Source organism: Scardinius erythrophthalmus (assembly GCF_964197995.2).
Source record: "Scardinius erythrophthalmus genome assembly, chromosome: 13".
In the NCBI taxonomy this organism is placed as follows: domain Eukaryota; kingdom Metazoa; phylum Chordata; class Actinopteri; order Cypriniformes; family Leuciscidae; genus Scardinius; species Scardinius erythrophthalmus.
This window is the reverse complement of record NC_138233.1, coordinates 25,849,585-25,867,245: the sequence shown is the minus strand read 5'-3', so window position 1 is coordinate 25,867,245 and position 17,661 is coordinate 25,849,585. Positions and strand designations below refer to the sequence as shown.

Genomic DNA, 17,661 nt, shown 5'->3' with positions numbered 1-17,661 from the left:
ATGTTTACATAAAATACGAATTATGGATCATTCAAGCATATTGAGCCTTTTGAATTCAGCACAGAATTTCCTACTTCTAATTGCTACAAGAAGTCAAACTAACTCTACATAATTATCACCTCATTTATATAGAGATAGTTCAAATATTCTGACTGCACCATGGAATGTGTTTTTAATGAGAATGTTTGTTTCCTGCTGATTCACAGATATTGTTTTCCTTTCATCAGACACTCTTTATGATTTAAGTCATCGCTTGTAATATCTAAAAGCAAACAAGGCCCATTTTTCATAATATCTGAGAACAGCAGGTGTAATAAAAATTAACTTGACTTCCTCTTTCCCTATTTAATGAATATATGACAGTTCTGTGAATGTAACACTTTTTTACTAACGCAAAAACATGATCATATATAATTTAATTTGCTTTGGCATGCTACAGTTTTACTTGGGTGGTAGCTGAACAAATTACCATGCAATTATGTGGCACCGATTTAGACTTCCAGTCCTGGTGGTATGCCAATGTGGGTCATCTTATCTCCTGCCTCCATTAGTGACTATGAGACAAAAATATCAATACTAACACCATCATTAAGGCAGCTTCTCATGGTGCACGTCCTGTCCCACTTCTGTTAATGGTTCTCAGAGAGAGGCTGTGCCCCGGACCTGTCGCCTGCTGCAGGGCTCTCACCTCTCAGACACATCTGCCAGTTCAGATCTCACCGCTCTGAGTTTATCCTCACGCTCCATCCTGACTATCCCTGTGAGATTCGTGTCTATCAGTTCTTACAGACCATCGTGAAAGACATTAGGCTACAATATGAGAGTTCATGTTTTTATATTTGACTTTCCTATCTCAATTATTGTCTGTTACTGTCTTAAAATAGGTTTTCTTAACACTAAAGTAAGCTGTCTGCCAGTTTTGGAGAAAAGTTACTTTTAAAAGTAATGCATTACAATATTGTGTTACTCCCTAAAAAAAGTAACTGAATGTGTGAATGCATTACCGTTAATTTGGCATTATTTTTTCTCATCTGGGCTGAGCTTACTTAAAAACATTTCACACCAAAAGTGTAGTGAATAAGCCTCAGGCAGAAAGAAATGCAAATTCATGACTTCACAGTATAGAGGGCACAGCTCAAAGAAACCTTTCAGCTGTAAAAGGCAATAAAAACAACAACAACGAAAAACAAATGTGGTGTTTAACTAAAGTAATTTTTGCTTATTTGTTTAGTTGAATTGGATCAGCGAAGACATTGGTTAATAAAGTGAGATGAAATATATAAGTATATTTGTATTATTTAACGTATTTAAGTTTGCGTAATATTCAGTTTATTCAGTTTATAATATTTGAGGATTATTGATTAAAGGTCTGCACTTTGAGTAAATGCCTGCTCACATTATTGTAGTCTAGAACTACAATAACCATCATGCTGACACAGCATACAAAAATCCCAATCTGCAATCCCAATTTTACTCAACATTGAGACAAGAGAGTTGTGGGAGTAAGTCACACATGTGCAAGTCACAAGCAAGTCTCAAGTCTTAACCTTCAAGTCTCAAGCAAGTCCAAGTCAATTTTGTGAAAAGCAAGTCAAGTCAAGTCAAGGTCAAGTCAAGGTCAAGTCAAGTCAAGTCAAGTCACTGCTTTATGTCAAGCAAGTCAAGTCAAGTCAACTCGTAGCTTGGGTCACAAGTCACTGGCAAGTCATACAAACGTTTGATGATTTCACTGAATTTATATATTAAAATAAGTTAAAAGTACAGAAGTTGTGGACTATGGTTTTATTTGCAGCATTTTTTTAAATATGAATTTCCACATACAGCTGATAGTGGTTGTTACAATAAAAATCTAAAAAATAAATAAAATTTCAAACTACATAGCCTAAAATGTAAATGTAACTGAAATTAGGCCAACATTAAAGCGTGAAAAAATAAATATGCCTCAAACATTGCAGAAGACCATTAAAAAGGTATTAAACAATTCACAATTCAAGTATAATGGTTCCTATGCCACCAAATGGCATTCTTCAAACTGGCATCCCCATATTCTGGAAATATTTTTTTAATATCATATGTTATAATTATAAAAATAATACTATATATTTTTAAAATAATATAATTATAAAAATAATAAAACCCATACTAGGGCAATTTTTCCACCACATTTTGAATTTTGGGTGCATATTAATTCTGCTGCCATTTTGCTGCCAACCCCCTGATAACATCTAACCCTGCCTTAAGAGAAACATAAAACACGACAAAACATTTTTGTCATTGGAAAGAACGACATATTTGGCTTTAAAGCATGATTGGAAAGAAATGTGGCAAATGTTATACAAAACATATGCCATCGTTAAGTATTATTTGAATATTGACAACATTAAGCTACATGAAAACATAATTGTGTAGTCTATAAAGAGGCTTGCTGTTTTGACCAATATTCTCTCTAGATTTAAAGATAGTCAAATTAACTATGACAAACAGTTTAAACAAGCCATAGCTTACTTTTAGACGTGGTGAATGAAGTTCGACTGTTCGAGGTTGTGATGGTCGTCCGATATCCCTTGCCTGTTATTATGCGTACAGCAAATCTTCTTGTATGAATATGGTCATTTTCTAGTGTTTATATCCAAAAAGAAACGATGCTGGGAGATGTTTTTGTATTTAGTGCGCTCACCGCGATGTATGTTTTTTTCTGGGCTTGTGCAGCGTCACGCAATCGCGCAGAATCTGATGACTAGCATCAATGGTTCCGTTGCTTTCATTTTGTTCATCAATTGATGTTGCGATGATTTATATAAAAATGTATATCAAGTCATTCTCGAGTCATGCAGTTCAAGTCAAGTCAAGTCTCGAGTCATTGGATCTCAAGTCAAAGTCAAGTCGAGTCATTTTCTTAATTTTGTCAAGCAAGTCTCAAGTCCTTAAATTTGCGACTCGAGTCTGACTTGAGTCAAGTCATGTGACTCGAGTCCCCCATCTCTGGTTGTCAGTGAATAAATGTTTTTTAAAAATGTGAATAAATTATTTGAAAAGGTAACTCAGAAATGTTGTTGTAAATTTAAAAGTAATGCATTACTTTACTAGTTACTTTAAAAAAGTAATCTGATTACATAACTCATGTTACTTGTAATGCATTACATGCTGTCTGATGTAATAGAGTTGACCTGAAGTGTCATATAAAAGCATTTTATAGATGAGATCAGTGACTTCTGGTCAAATTGAATCAGTTTTCGCTGTCCTATCACGTTTCATAACTTTTATTTTGTATAGAGACTTTCAATGTGAACCCTAAAAAGTTCTTCCATTATTTACTTACAGTAAGATGCATTTAGTTACAGTGCGATTTACATTTCATAGATCTTTACTCGCATAACTTGTAAGCTATTTTTTACCCCATGCCAGAAGCAGAGCTTGTGTATCTTGCATGGCTGCAAATAAGGGAAATATTTGAAGTATGTGAGTGGAGTGCTCTTTGTAAGGTTAGATAGACATATATACTCTCCACAGGTGCTTGAGAGACCGCAGAGATTGAGGGCTTCATCATTTCCATTTCAAAGAGCTCTACGCTGTCATGCAGCTGTAGTCTAAACCAATACCTGTAAATGAAAGCCACTGTTCACTTTTTTTGACAGCTTGTGCATAATAACAAGCCAAGGCAAACAGCTGGGGGAATGAGTCAGTAAAAACCTATTCATTCGAAAAGCCTTTTAAATATGTATTGGAGTTAATTGTTTATTTATCTCTCATAGCTGTATTTGTGCCACAACAGAATGCTATCCCCATGTAGAATAAAGTGGCTTTTATTCAGCCGGTCCATTGAGATGTCCTCTCTTCTGTTTTACAGATTTTGACCCCAGTCTTGGCATGATGACTGGCATTGCTCCAATGAACCCCATGATGCCCGGCCTTGGGATTGTGCCCCCGCCAGTTTCGCAAGACATGCCCATTGTGAAGGAAATCATCCACTGCAAGAGCTGCACACTTTTTCCGCCCAACCCCAGTGAGCCGTCTCTTTTTCTCACTCTCTTGTGTTTCAAAACCTAGTGAGCTGACTATGAGGCAGCATTTTAAGGCACCCTAAAATACCTTGTTTTGGCCAAATACAAAGGCAGGTTCGCATGTATCCTTCACCTAGAAGGAAATCTCAGAATTTATTGCAACAAGCTCAGTTATATTGATGATTATAAATAACTTAGAACTTAATACAATACTAAAAGGTATTGATTAAGGAATGTATATTTTGAGTTGGTGTATTTTAATGCTTATTTGAGTATTCCAAGAAGTACACTTATTTAATATGTTGACTATTATAACTGTAGTGTGTAGTTCAATATTACATTAAAAGTTAGTATATTTTAAAAAGTGCTAAATTGCAACTTCATCATTATATTTATATATAGGGCTTACAAGTGTCAGTAGAAATGAAATTCTACTACAGGGTTAGTTGACCCAAAATGAAAAATGTGATTACCCTCATGTCATTCCAAATCCATAAGACTTTCGTTCATCTTCTGAAAAATTATAACAAATGAAGATATTATTTTAATGAAATCTGAGATATTTCTGCCCCTCCATCATCTATTCACCCAAAACTCTATTACTTCAAAACGTTCATAAACAGATCAGGCAAGCATTGAGCTTCCATGTTTGTGCGCTTTATGTATGTTCGCTAATTAATAATTAGTTTATAAAAAGCCTATGTGAATAAAAGTCTAAGTTAAATCTGTTAAACATAGAAAGCGATCATGTCTCTTCAGAAGACTTGGATTAAAGCGCTTGATTCATACGAATTTCTCTCACGATCTCTTTATGATCTTTATGAACAGATTTCATTAAAATTATCTTCAGTTGTGTTTTGAAGATGAGCAAATTGAGAAAAATGCCTTAAGGGTTTGGAACGACATTAGAGTTAGTAATTGATGACAGAACAAACTCTTTCAAGTATGTTTTTGTTTACCATAATTTCAGTACATTTGGCAGTATACTGTAATAACCATATCTCAAAGATAACAGAAGTAATTATACATAGAAAAATAAATTAAAAAACACAAAAGTTCAGGTTATTGCATTTAATATAAATATAGTAAAACTGTAATACATTTTCATTTAATTATAATCGGTATTCAATTAAGTGTCTGAAAACATTACATTCAGTTTGCACAGTATATTATTTATGTAATAAGTGCTATTTTTAAAAGTACACTAAAGTGTACTTCTTTTTCACAAGGGTAGAGCATTTCAAATCTATCAGTTTGGAGATTTCATGATGGTTAGGATGCTGCCTTCATGCTGGAATACACTACACATAATTTTCTCCCATTTATGCCCCGATCTGCAGTTTTACAAGTCGACAATAGTTGCTGAAAGTCTGCGGCAGTCTGTAGATTTTGGACAGTTGGAGTTGACCGATTTCACAGAAAATCGCATAGTGTTTGAAGGGCACAGACTCAGATTCTTTAGCATCAGATTGTGTTTCCATTCAGTCGGAAGATATCAAAACGTTTAATATTTTGAGCCAATTTTAGAACACATATCGTATATGATGTGTCACCACTGAAACCAAAGCTGTTCATCTACTGTCCAATCTACCAGTGTTGCAATAAAAGATAATTCAAATGCAAAAAAAACAATACAAAAGTACATTAACAGAACACATGTAACAAATTAGCCTCGATATTTAACTCATCAGCACGGATAAAACAACTGACAGTGCCACTCACCTCTAACTTCCTTTGTAATCTGTAGAGTCCATACTGACCGAATCTACCGACCCAAGACCGCATCCAAATGCGCTTGATTCATTTTTTCTTTTGAGACTCAGCACACAACAGTCACTACAACAAGGTAATCTCCTGCACATCCATGTTTGTTTCATCTGTCATGCTCCTCCTATCAACAAGTTGTGTGCTTCTGTGAGAGAGTGTGTTGTGTTCGGAACGATTTAGAAGTCTGGTAGTGTATGATCCTCAGTCCTGTAGTGCGGGGGTCGCGACCAGGGCTTGACATTAACTTTTTTGCTCACCAGCCTCTGTGGCTAGTGGTTTTCCAAACTTACTAGCCACTCTGCATTTTCACTGGCCACAATTTTGACATCGATGCCATGGAGGAAAAACTGCCATGTACATATTTTTAATAGTATCTCATAATTTGGCAGCCGGTATAATAGGCTGCTGTCACTTTAAGACCTGACACACGGATCCATTATACTGGATATATAGGATTATTTATATTTATATAAGAGTGAGTGAGGGGAGGTGGGTTAGTGTGTCAACTAGATAGCGAAATAGCGCAGCTTGTATCGTGTATCTATTCTGCGGAAAATTTGTATTGGAAGCGTTTCAGATATTTCAGTATCAATATGTATAAAAAAAAAAAAAAAAAAAAACTGTTTTGACAAAACTAAATTGCACTTAGTTTATTATTTCAGATGCTTTTTTTAAACGACTACAATTGAAAAATGTGTAAGTATATAAAATTCAACTGCTGCTGCCACTGCTGAATCCACCCAGTCCGGCGGGTTGGCGGGTGTTAATGTCAAGCCCTGGTCAGAGTGGGAAAAGGTGGGTCGCGCAAAGTCACTTGGCTGCAGCTAAATTTGCGTTTCAGTGAATGACACACACACACAAAACAGTTTAGTCTAGGGCTGCACGATATACCAACATCAAATAGAAATCATTATATTGCTTAGTGCGATTTTCGAATCATAAATGCTGCGATTTAATTATATAAATATATGTTCTAGCTGCGTGTTTTATAGCGAAGCGCGCACATGCAAATTTTAAAAACAATATTTTCTGCGTCTCAGAGCGGCTTGTTTCATTATTAAGCTGCTCGTGTGCATTATTAACAAGAAGAAACTCGTTCGCATTACACCGGAGAATTCAAATGTCACTAAAGGCTGTTCATTCATCTCTGTCATTTATTCAACTCGGCACTATTGTCTTTCAGAGACAAGGTCGTAATAGTGCGTTCTTTGCGTTCCCCCTCGTGCATTTGGCTAACTATCAGCACAGAAGGAAAATATGTCTGTAAAAAGCATTTTATATATACACACAGAACAAACATGAACACGTGTTTTGCACTAAACACCGCAATGAGTTTAACACTTGCAGCACGGATCACAGACTGGAGCGAGCATGTTTTTTATCAACTGAAATTGAAAAGTTTGTCAACCTCTGGTTTAGGGTATAATGCCAGTTTTGTAACTGTAAACATTTACAAAGTCGGCACGTGTATGGTACCTGGTGTTGTAAAATCTGTTCAGATTTTAAAAGTTGTAGTGTATTCCAGCCTTTAGAAAGCAACTGCCTATGTAGGCCGTGTAGGCAGCGAGGCAGCTCACTAGGTTTGGGATTACACCTTATATCTCACTCCATTTAACATGTATGCAATGATAAGCAGTATTTATAACCCTCATGCATTTTAAATGATATTATTGACTTGAGCAATGAGATCTGAAATGCTGACTAGATGAAAAGACTGATATAGCCATGAGCAACTAAGCGGCCTGTATATGACTTAATATTATAATTCTATAAAGATCTCGATCTCCATAGCCTAGCAGGGCATGTCATCTTGATGAGATGCAGATACGATTTTAAAAGCCAGCTGCCACTCAAAGCATCAGACTGACGCTTGATAGAAGGGCTATGTTTTTATTTGAGAGAGGAGCTGTCATCTATTCTTTCATATTTACCCTGTTATCCCCCTCATCCCACCAGCTGAATAAGCTCATCTGAATTCGTCTCCTGTCATAGAGAGAGAGGTCAGGCAGAAGAATGAAACAGGAGGGGGCTGTCCAGGGGGACTGGGGTGAAACTCTGACTGTAATTGGACAGTTGACCTCTAAGGAGACTGAGGTATTTCTGGCATGTAAAATATGCCACACAGCAAGAGGAGGGTCAGAGGAGACAATGATTACCTGAGAGAGTCAGTGTCCTTCAAACAGCTGATCACGCTCCACATGCACATCTGTAATCACAGGCTTGGTGCTCTCGTAATACTGTGGTTAGCCTCACCTGCAAAGTGTCCACACCCACCTGACTAAAAGAGAGTGACGGACTGACACCCCTGCTCCACGCACTCTAATACTCAAACAAATGATGCGAGACGTTGATTGATGCCAAAGCAGGAAGTGCGAGAGGAGCATTTATAACCCAGCAGAACAACTGTGATCCTCACCTGACCACAAGTGAAGTTATTCTTTTCAGCGAAAACACAAATTACCAGTGAAAATATCTTTAAGAAAGTTCGCAAAAGAACAAAGACTGAATGGCAGATAGAGGCCATTACAAAATCAAGTGAGCATTTTAAGGCACTAGCCTATGTGCTCAAGACACAATGATAGGTATCTGAATTATGCTGTTTCAAATTCTAAGTCATTGTGATAAGCTCAGATAAAATTTATACTAATGTGCTGTGGCTTTTATGCATACTGTTAGGCTCTGATGACAAGGGCTTTCATTCTATTGCCGTGGACTCCAAAATGTTATGATTTCCCCTAAAATCTATAAGCATCTTTTTTCACATACAACACCCCATTTGCAATGTGAAAAATACAAATATTAATACTATGTCAGATTTGATCTGGAAAATATTTACCTTTAATTTTTTTCTATATACCCTTACATTCAAAAGTTTGGGAATGGTAAAATTCCATTATATTTTTGATAAAAGTCTCTTATGATCAACAAGGTAGCATTTATTTGATTCAAATACAGTAAAATCAGTAATATTGTGAAATAATATTACAATTCAAAATAACTGCTTTTTTAATATCTTGTAAAAAGCTTATCAGTGTCACATGATCCTTCAGATCCTTCTGATGATCTGCTGCTCAAGTAGCATTTCTTATTATCAGTTGTGCTGCTTAATATTTTTGTGAAAACACTAAAGCATTTTTTTGGTGAATAGAAAGTTCAAAAGAATTTATTTGAAATTTGAAATTAAGTTTTAAAAGCATTTATTTGAAATGTACTTTTTGTATTATAAATATCTTTTCTGTCACTTTTGATCAATTTAATGTGTCCTTTCTGAGTAAAGCTATTAATTTATTTAAAATAAATTCCAGTACCATTACTGTTGAAGGGGCAAGATAAGATTTTAATAAAACGTGGCTATCTATGCTGAACCAGGCAGAAAAAAATGTCTATAGGCAAGAATACAGAAATGGGGAAGTTTGATCTAGTTTTAACAAAAGCCCTGATGCGGTCAAAAGTCCACAGGATTGTTTGATCGTCTGTAAAGGAATCAGTTTTTCTTTAGCATTGCGGCCTTGTCATCATTCACCCAGATCGATGCTTCAATTGACAACACAGGGCGGCTAGCTGTATATCGATCTTAGAGTCGTAACTTAACAACATGAAAAGCACGGTTCATATTCCCTGCCTGCCTTTATGTTGCAGATTAGAAATGAATAAAACCTGCAGCCGTACCTTATGGGCTCTTTGATCAAGCGGCGCATGGGTAATTATTCCAAGATCGTGGAGGAGAAAGACAGGAAGGGGAGGCAGAACAAAGGCCCTTGTTTCTGTTGCTGGGGTGGGGTCGTCAGATTCTGGGATTGTAGTTTTTAATGACGAGCAGAAAAGAGAAACTTGAAAGGGACGGCCATCGTGGTGAACGCAGCGAACACTGTCTGATGAGATTTGGGCATATCCACAAACATGACAGTCTCCTCTTATCTCGGTCAGACTGAACAGGTTATCATGCACATATCTTGCATTGCAACGAGTCTCTTTTTTTCCGCACCAGACCGTGCAGAAGTGGATTTAATAGCCGGTGACAGCTGTGCTCTCCTGACTACGGCATACAGTAATGCGGAGCAATCATTCATGGTTATTCTCACCTCAGTTGCCAGAAAAAATTACCCAAGTCCTCTTCCCAAGGACCCGCGATGGCTCATGCCATTTAACATGACATTTTACAAACTCAAGCCTCTCTACATCATCACCTGCTCTCTTATTTGTTCCAGCGATCCTACCCTTTTGTCCTTGTACATCTCTTTTCCTGGTTCTCTCTAAGCCTAACCAGTTTTCATTCCCTCTACACCCTTCCTTCACCATCTCTTCACTCTTTTCTTTTTCTGTCTGCTCTCATCTCCTTCAAGGCAAAATATGATAGGAGATATCAGCATTTATACCATATGTCATTTATCAGTGCTTTTTAAAGGGCAGCGGCGTTCGCTTTGATTGCAGCTGTATTAAAAACACACTTATTGCTGTCACCTTCACTCCTTGTTATTTATTAGATTTGACCGATGGGGATATTTGAAACCTCCTTGTTTTATTCAACCCGTGGCATCTCAGCAGAGAGCTGTGGAGAGCTAAGCCTAAATCTTGCCTTGCCTGACTTTATAATAAGGATATAAAAATCAGGCAGTTCCGCTGGCAACTATGCAGATTTTTGCATTGTGTTTCCAGTCATGGTCACACATCATGTTATGTGTAATATGCAGTGGTCCTAAACAGTATTTGGATACTTGAGTCACTCTTAAAAATTACAAAATTGCACTAGCTTACAAAATATCAAACAAATGATGCTGGAGCCTTTTTTTTAAACTTAATGTGTCTTTTAAATACCTTGTGCTTTGGTGATTTTTAGTGGAAGTTTATACAGTACATGTGTCATATTAGAGTACTATACGTTTTGTTTGTATTTTAAAGTCAGTGTTTTATTGTTATTTACACTACTGTTCAAAAGTCATTTACATTCAGTAGATTAACTATTTCAACATAATGCTTTTCTTTGGGGCTTTTTTTAACTAGTCAAGCCTGGGTCATCCTAAACCCTGGGTAAACAGAATCCGGGGTTCGCTTCACATCAACTGATTGTTTTCCATCACCATTTTCCATTTCTCCCTTCAAACACTGAATAAATGTTTCTTGAGCTGTAAATCATCATATTAGAATGAATTCTGAAGGATCATGTGACTTTGAAGACTGGAGTAATGATGCTGAAAATTCAGCTTTGCATCACAGGAATAAATGACACTTCAAAATATACGGAAATAGAAATATTTGATTCACAATATTACTGTTTTTACTGTATTTTTTTATCAAATAAATGCTGCCTTAGTGAATATAAGAGACTTCTTTGTAACATTTTTGTTAAATTTTTGTTCTATTTTTTGTTTCCTAATGCAGTGACATTCATCAGAAAAATGTAAGTGTGTCTTAAAGGTACAATATGTAACTTTTTTGCTTTAAAAATAGCAAAAGTCACTATATCTATGTTATTTTTTATATCTATGTTTACTTTACTTTACATTATCCCGACTGTTTCCAACAACTTTCAAACCAGGAGAAATTTGTAATTTAATTCGAAGACACGTACCATTTCTTTATTTCCGTTTTGTCGTCGTCAATGGCGTCATATCCACGTTGTCCCTGGTTTCCACTCGTACTGCCAAGGCAACCAGAGCTATGAACCAGAGCCCTCTGATAGTAACCAAGGCGACAGACGTGGACAATTGTGTAGTTCGCAATGTCTATTTGCACGCTGTTGTTGTTTTGTTCAAACATTATGGACCATGGCAAGCAGACTTTGGATAAAAAAGGAGAACTAAAACGAGAATCAATTTCAGCGTGGTGTTTTCGAGATGCAGAGAGCTCCACGTCCGAGACTTCGACCGCTCCTACATGTACTTTATTAAACAGGTGAGCACATTTACATAAAACTAATCAATGTTATATAGTTCAACAATGATAAAATGTCAGAATATGATCTGTATGTTATTCTAATGTTGATCTAGCTTACTGCTAGTCTCATACAGACAGACTAACACATTAATTTCAACACATTGAAATGCAGTTTAGTGTGATAGTGTAATGTTAGACCAGGTGAAACAGCGCTTCGTTACCTCACAAGTTTAATTTGTCTAATAAACTGACCTGTGAGTTGTAATTCTGCACTTGCGTGTAGTTCGGTAGAATGAAATGTCCATATTCCTTTTATATCCGCGGGACTCGCGTCGCGTGTGGAGCTGATAGCTGTCTCTTAGCAATCCCGACCTGCTTCATATCACAGTCATGATAAAAAAACATCGATGTATTTACTCATCCATAAACATTATTAGATCGGTCGGCTTGACGTTGACGACAAGATCCATAATTCTTAGCAAATGTTGCGTAATCAAACTACGCCTTTGTTATTGTAAGAGGTTAGCGACCCCTATCGGCGAAAAAATTTACAGTGTACGTTTAAGTGTCATGTAACCACGTTTAGTCTTTTGGCCAATGCTGATATCTAGTTCAAGTTCCAAATATTACAATTTAATGATAGCAAATTATGCTATATTGCTAAATATTGTCCATTTAAACGGTCTGACTGATCACTAGTCTATCACTAGTTACTTTGGACCAATCCTCCATAGTAACATTTAACATATACAGTATATTTTATTTGCATTATTATTTGAGCAGGTAAACAAACTAAATATTTCTGTTATTGATGGTGGCTGGTAAAGGTATAAGGGCTTGAAATTCCTCTGCTCTGGATCATTGTCCCGCAGCTCCAGCACAGCTTCACACCTTCCTAACCCATCAGTCTTATTCTGCAGCTCTAAACAGACCCAGCTTGACTTAACTCCATCTCTGCATCCCCACCGCCACCCCATTCTAGTCTACTGTGCTTAATAAATGGCCATCGATCGCCTTTCATTCACTGTCGTTTGAAAGGCCTGGCTTTCTGAAGGACACTGAGTTCTGAGAGAGAGAGAGAGAGAGAGAGAGAGAGAGAAAGAGAGAGAGAGCGCATGGGAAATATCATCTGTTTACTCTGCAGAGCCTGGAGACCCACAGACCGCATGAAAGGATAGCAGTGATTCAGTGCCCAGTTGTAGATGCACCTTCCACCATCAGGTCAGGCTGCATATGCTGCCTTTCACTGGCTTCTAAACCTTCAGTCTGTCCTGGCTCTGTGCCTGAGACTGACCTTTATATCAGGCAAAGCTCTCTTCTTCCAAGAGCCGAGAGGGCCGTGTCACTGTGTTTCTGCTTCTGGAAGCCTTAGTATCCCAAGGGCACTGCCAGACTGGCCTGTTTCCTCACTTCAACCCACTCACACCAATATCCCTCCACCAAACCCGCCTGTGCCTGCAGAGGCCTTTAACCTCAGCGACACTGTTGCTTAAAATAAATATTGGCTAAAGTATGTCTCCAAGCCAAGGGATTGCAATGGTTGATAGTTGATTTCATTCATTCGAATCAGTGTAATTTTAGTATTATTTAAATACTATTATAGTATTTGCTTTTTTTTTTTAGTTTATATTAAGTTTTAGAAATTTTGTTATACGCTGATGTCATTCTTTTATTAGTTTTTTATGTCATCAGTCTTATTCTGTGGAAGGTGTTCTGGCACTGACGTCGTGTAGACGTGATCCACAATACAACCACCCCACAATTACAGTTGCAAAACATTATGATAAAAAAGAAAGAAAGAAATAAGTGGGGGGAAAAACATACTGATCATATATTGCTCTCCTGTGGATAAAAACCTGTTTAAGGTGCTTGTGTTCACCACAGGCTTCCCACAGAGACATTGTCCTGCTTTCCTCTTTCAAGGGGACAATGCGCAGCAGGTAGACGGCTGTCAAGCTGAGTAAAGACTGGCTTTTGAGAAGTCAGCTCATCTTATCTGCAGTCTCACTCCTGACACCCCACTCCAGCTAACAAAAGGCCCAGGATTTCTTCTTTCACCATCTCACACACACAGATCCAAGGCAGGCTTCCTGTGCAGTCGAGTCTTCTGGAGGTCTGAGAGTAAAACACGTCTGGGGTTTCACAGAGCAACGTGCTTGTTAGGATCAATGTTATGCACTTCTTTTTATCCATGCAACTGCGTGTTTTTTGATAATGTACATCATGCACACATGTCTGTTTTCAGTTAGGGTGGCATCACTGGCCATTTTCCAGGTTCTTCCACCTCACTCGTTCCATATACGTTCTCACCCACGTTCCTATCAACTTCTGTCTGCGGTACAGTTGTCATCTCCACCGTCTATGTCTGTTTGAGCGCGTGTGTTTGTGCGAGACAGAGATACACCTGCGGCTGTCTTCATTTTAGCTGATTAGCGTTAAGCTTGTTGACGACTGTCTCTCGCTTGAACGCTCGCAGTGCTGGAGGTACACGGTGCCCTCCTGAATTCATGTCCCAGACCTTCCTGTGTCATCTTAGCTCACTCTTCAAAGCAGCGCCTTTGACGGCACAGGATATTTAGCCAGGGAGCAGTGGGAAGAGCATTGGTTTGTGAAATAATTGGCTTTGATTTCAGTGCTGTGCGGTTTCCACTTTGAGACGTTATAGTTACTGGAGAAAGAAAGCTATCTCAGACATCTCAGACATCTCAGATCTGATGCAGCGTTCTGTGTAATTTCATATCGCCATATTGGGTGACAATGGAAACAAATCAGCCACCGGCTGCATGGTGAAACTCAAATTATATACTTTGCTTTCTCCCCACAGTGTGAATATGAAAACAAAAAGTGGGTGTATTTGATTTAGAAAAGTTCAGAGGGATCAAGCTCTTTCTTGTGTAGCTCCTCTGTTCCTTCTAAAGCAAACTCTACTCTTTGTTTTTATTACTTGCTGAAAGTTTCAATGTTCAAGAGACTGCTTATGTCAAACCAAAGTGTTTTGTGTTCATTTGACAAAAGGGAAACATTTGATCTCCTGGGCCAGCAATCAATATTAAATAGAGCTCTGTGTAAGAAGTGACAGCAAAAGAAAAACAAAATTACTTGCCCCTTAGAGATCCTCAGTGATTGCTCTTAAACTAGCAGCTTTAAGTCTCTCGTTCTATTGTTATTATGTGAAAAACATGAAGTATATATAACAAAGTTCGGGAGGAGCATGATCAGGTAATCCAACCAATCAGCACGATAAGAGACCTTTATATACAGTAGGCAGTACAGCCGTCCCTCACCTCTGTCCCGTGACAGTTTTGCAACATCCCACCAACATCCTAACGTCTCACTCTTGGCTGGTTCCTATCCTGGTCAAGGATGGGGGTATACTCTGGGTTCAGACCATAATCCGAGCTCTGAGCCCTTCACTCAGAAAGCACCCGGAATATGCATACAGTTCCATATCTGATTACATCTACGTGCAAACTTGTGAAAATCTATTTAGGACACTGAGGGGAAAATTCACTAAACATTTGCACAGTTGCTTGAGGTATTTCATCAGAAAACCTTACACCTTAAGGTGCTGTCACATTAGTCAAACTTAGATTAAATTTTGCAGGTAGCGTGTTTCAGTGAGTACATTGTCCAAAATAGTTTTTGAATTGTAAATCGTATTTTAGTTTCTCCTGGATTCCTGTTTGGTTTGAGTACATTTTGCCTGCAGAATTGGTAAATGTGACTTGGTTAATTAATCCATATACCACTCACAGTCCAGCATAACCAGGTGCTGTAGAAACCACTGTATGTGGTATAGTGCTGTGCCATGCATATTCAAATTCTTTGTTTCTGGACAAATCCTTTCTATGCAAATGAGACTTTATAGAATGAATCAGATTCACAAACATTGGCAGACACAATTAACATTATGCTTTTAAAGCAGAAACATTTCGCTATTAAAACGAACTAGATTAAAAAATAAATAAATGTTTATGTATATTGTCTAGTGAATTTGGCTACCGTAAATAATTATTTCGGCTTTGTAAAGAGTAGATTCATGTCCCCCTCAGAGTGTATCGGATCATGGGATTCTGCAACGTCCTTCAGGTCCAGCCGAGGTGTGAATTGCGATCAGTACTAATTCTGTTGCCAAATTTGTACCAGTACCTGATTTGCATAATGCCTTCAATGAATCAGGTGCTAAAACGAAGCTGGCAAAAAAACAAAGCTGTCAGTGTTTTTTTCTTCTTCAGTAAATTCCCCATGAGTGTTAGTTTGTTAAACTTTGAGACTTCAGTAATGATCAGACAGACAAATTATTTTCTGCTTTGTAAGCATGTTTATTATTTCTTCACACACACACAAAGTACCATAGCACATCATCCAAAGCCCATGAATGAATTGTGAATCATCTTGGTCAGTTTACTCAAATGCTTTTCCTATAGTGTTGTGTTGACGCTGTGCACATATGATGTGTCCTAGCATCATGAACAAGACAAGAGAATATTATATTCTTTTCCACTGACAGGAGCTGACATAAACATAATGCTCATCATGAGCCGCCACAATAAACAGGAGTTAGTGTAATGTTGGTGATGATGGATGGCGAGTGTTGAGGGGCAGCTGTGGGGTCTAAAGAGACTCGCTTATTTATAGTGACTGGCTCACAGCCAAACATGCCTGAACTCCTCTGCGTCCGACTCCGTTTGGACCCCCAACCAGGCATGCGGTCCCAGCAGGTGCTTTCTTCAAATGCATTCCCATAGCTTATTAAGACAGTCTCTTCAGTCCTGATGGAAATCACGGATTATCACAAGTCCGTCTTCACAGCATCACTGAGTAATCAGCTAACACCAGAACAGGACAGTTTTGGATGCCAGGCTTTGCACTTGTAATCCAGTCATGTAACAAGTGGCGAGTTTCATTGATTATTCCTTCTCATCCTGGTTTTCTCATTCCATCTTATTCATGGTTGATTTGGTTTATCAAGAAGAGATTAGCTTCGTGAACCTGGAGGTTCTAGCACCGTGTACTGCAAATCAAACCGATCAAGGGAAAGATCCGTGGTCTGTACTGCAACATGCTGAGTTTGAGTCCTCTCTATATTATGACTATCAAATAAAAGTGTCAAAAGGCCAAAAAAAAATGTCAACACTATAATCGTTTATACTTTGGCATACGTGTCATTGTGTTTTGGTGCATTACCATTTTTAATGATCTTCCAGATGAACCCCAGTCTTTTGGGTTTGAATTAAATGATTAATCATTTTAATGTCAAGGTCATGAAAAAAAAGTCAGTGATTGATTTTGCATGTTTCATCTTTTTCAAATGTGGCATACGAGTCAATAATGAGCTACAGACCTAATACAGTGAAAAATAGAGATCAATAACTAAATCACACAAAATGTCAGAAATTCTGGTAGTTTAATCTTCTTTGCTTTTCTTCAAAGACCTGCCTCCCCCTGCCACCAGAGAGAGACCGCCCGGCTGTAAGACAGTGTTTGTCGGCGGTTTGCCAGAGAACGCAACAGAGCAGCTCATTGTGGAGGTGTTTGAACAGTGCGGAGGTATCATCGCCATCCGCAAGAGCAAGAAGAACTTCTGTCACATCCGTTTTGCCGAGGAGCACACAGTGGACAAGGCCCTCTTCCTGTCAGGTACATATTTAGATTAGATAGACAGACAGACAGACAGACAGACAGACAGATAGACGGAGGATGGATGGATGGATGCATGTACAGTTGGATGAATGAATGAATGGCCCCTAACTATAGCTGCCCCCTAATAGTCGAAAAATTAAGTTACGTGGTTTAAAATTTTGAGTGAATTGAAATCAAATCTTTTAGTTAATACAATGAAGGAGATTGGTTTAATCACTTTAATCCCTTGCATTATTTTCCCTGATAATACCAGAAACAACTTAAAATACTCCTTAATTACAGATATACCTCATTCGAAACTAATTTTAATTGTGTAAACTCACAATTAGAACAAAAGGTTGCGCCTTTGTAAAATAAAGAAAACAAACAGGATGCG

At 37.9% G+C, this 17,661-nt stretch overlaps 1 protein-coding gene across 9 annotated transcripts in view; it reads left to right on the top strand.

The window, feature by feature from the left end:
* enox2 (ecto-NOX disulfide-thiol exchanger 2) overlaps nt 1-17,661 on the top strand; it is a 250,392-nt gene that overhangs the window by 189,854 nt on the left and 42,877 nt on the right. For 7 of the 9 annotated variants that reach the window (XM_081382656.1, XM_081382657.1, XM_081382658.1 and 4 more), the window contains 3 exons: nt 3,848-4,003; nt 5,749-5,847; nt 17,076-17,282. In XM_081382656.1, the coding sequence (XP_081238782.1) occupies nt 3,848-4,003; nt 5,749-5,847; nt 17,076-17,282 (462 nt within the window). The remainder of the gene's footprint in view (nt 1-3,847; nt 4,004-5,748; nt 5,848-17,075; nt 17,283-17,661) is intronic. The other 2 variants (XM_081382659.1, XM_081382660.1) reach the window with 1 other exon arrangement.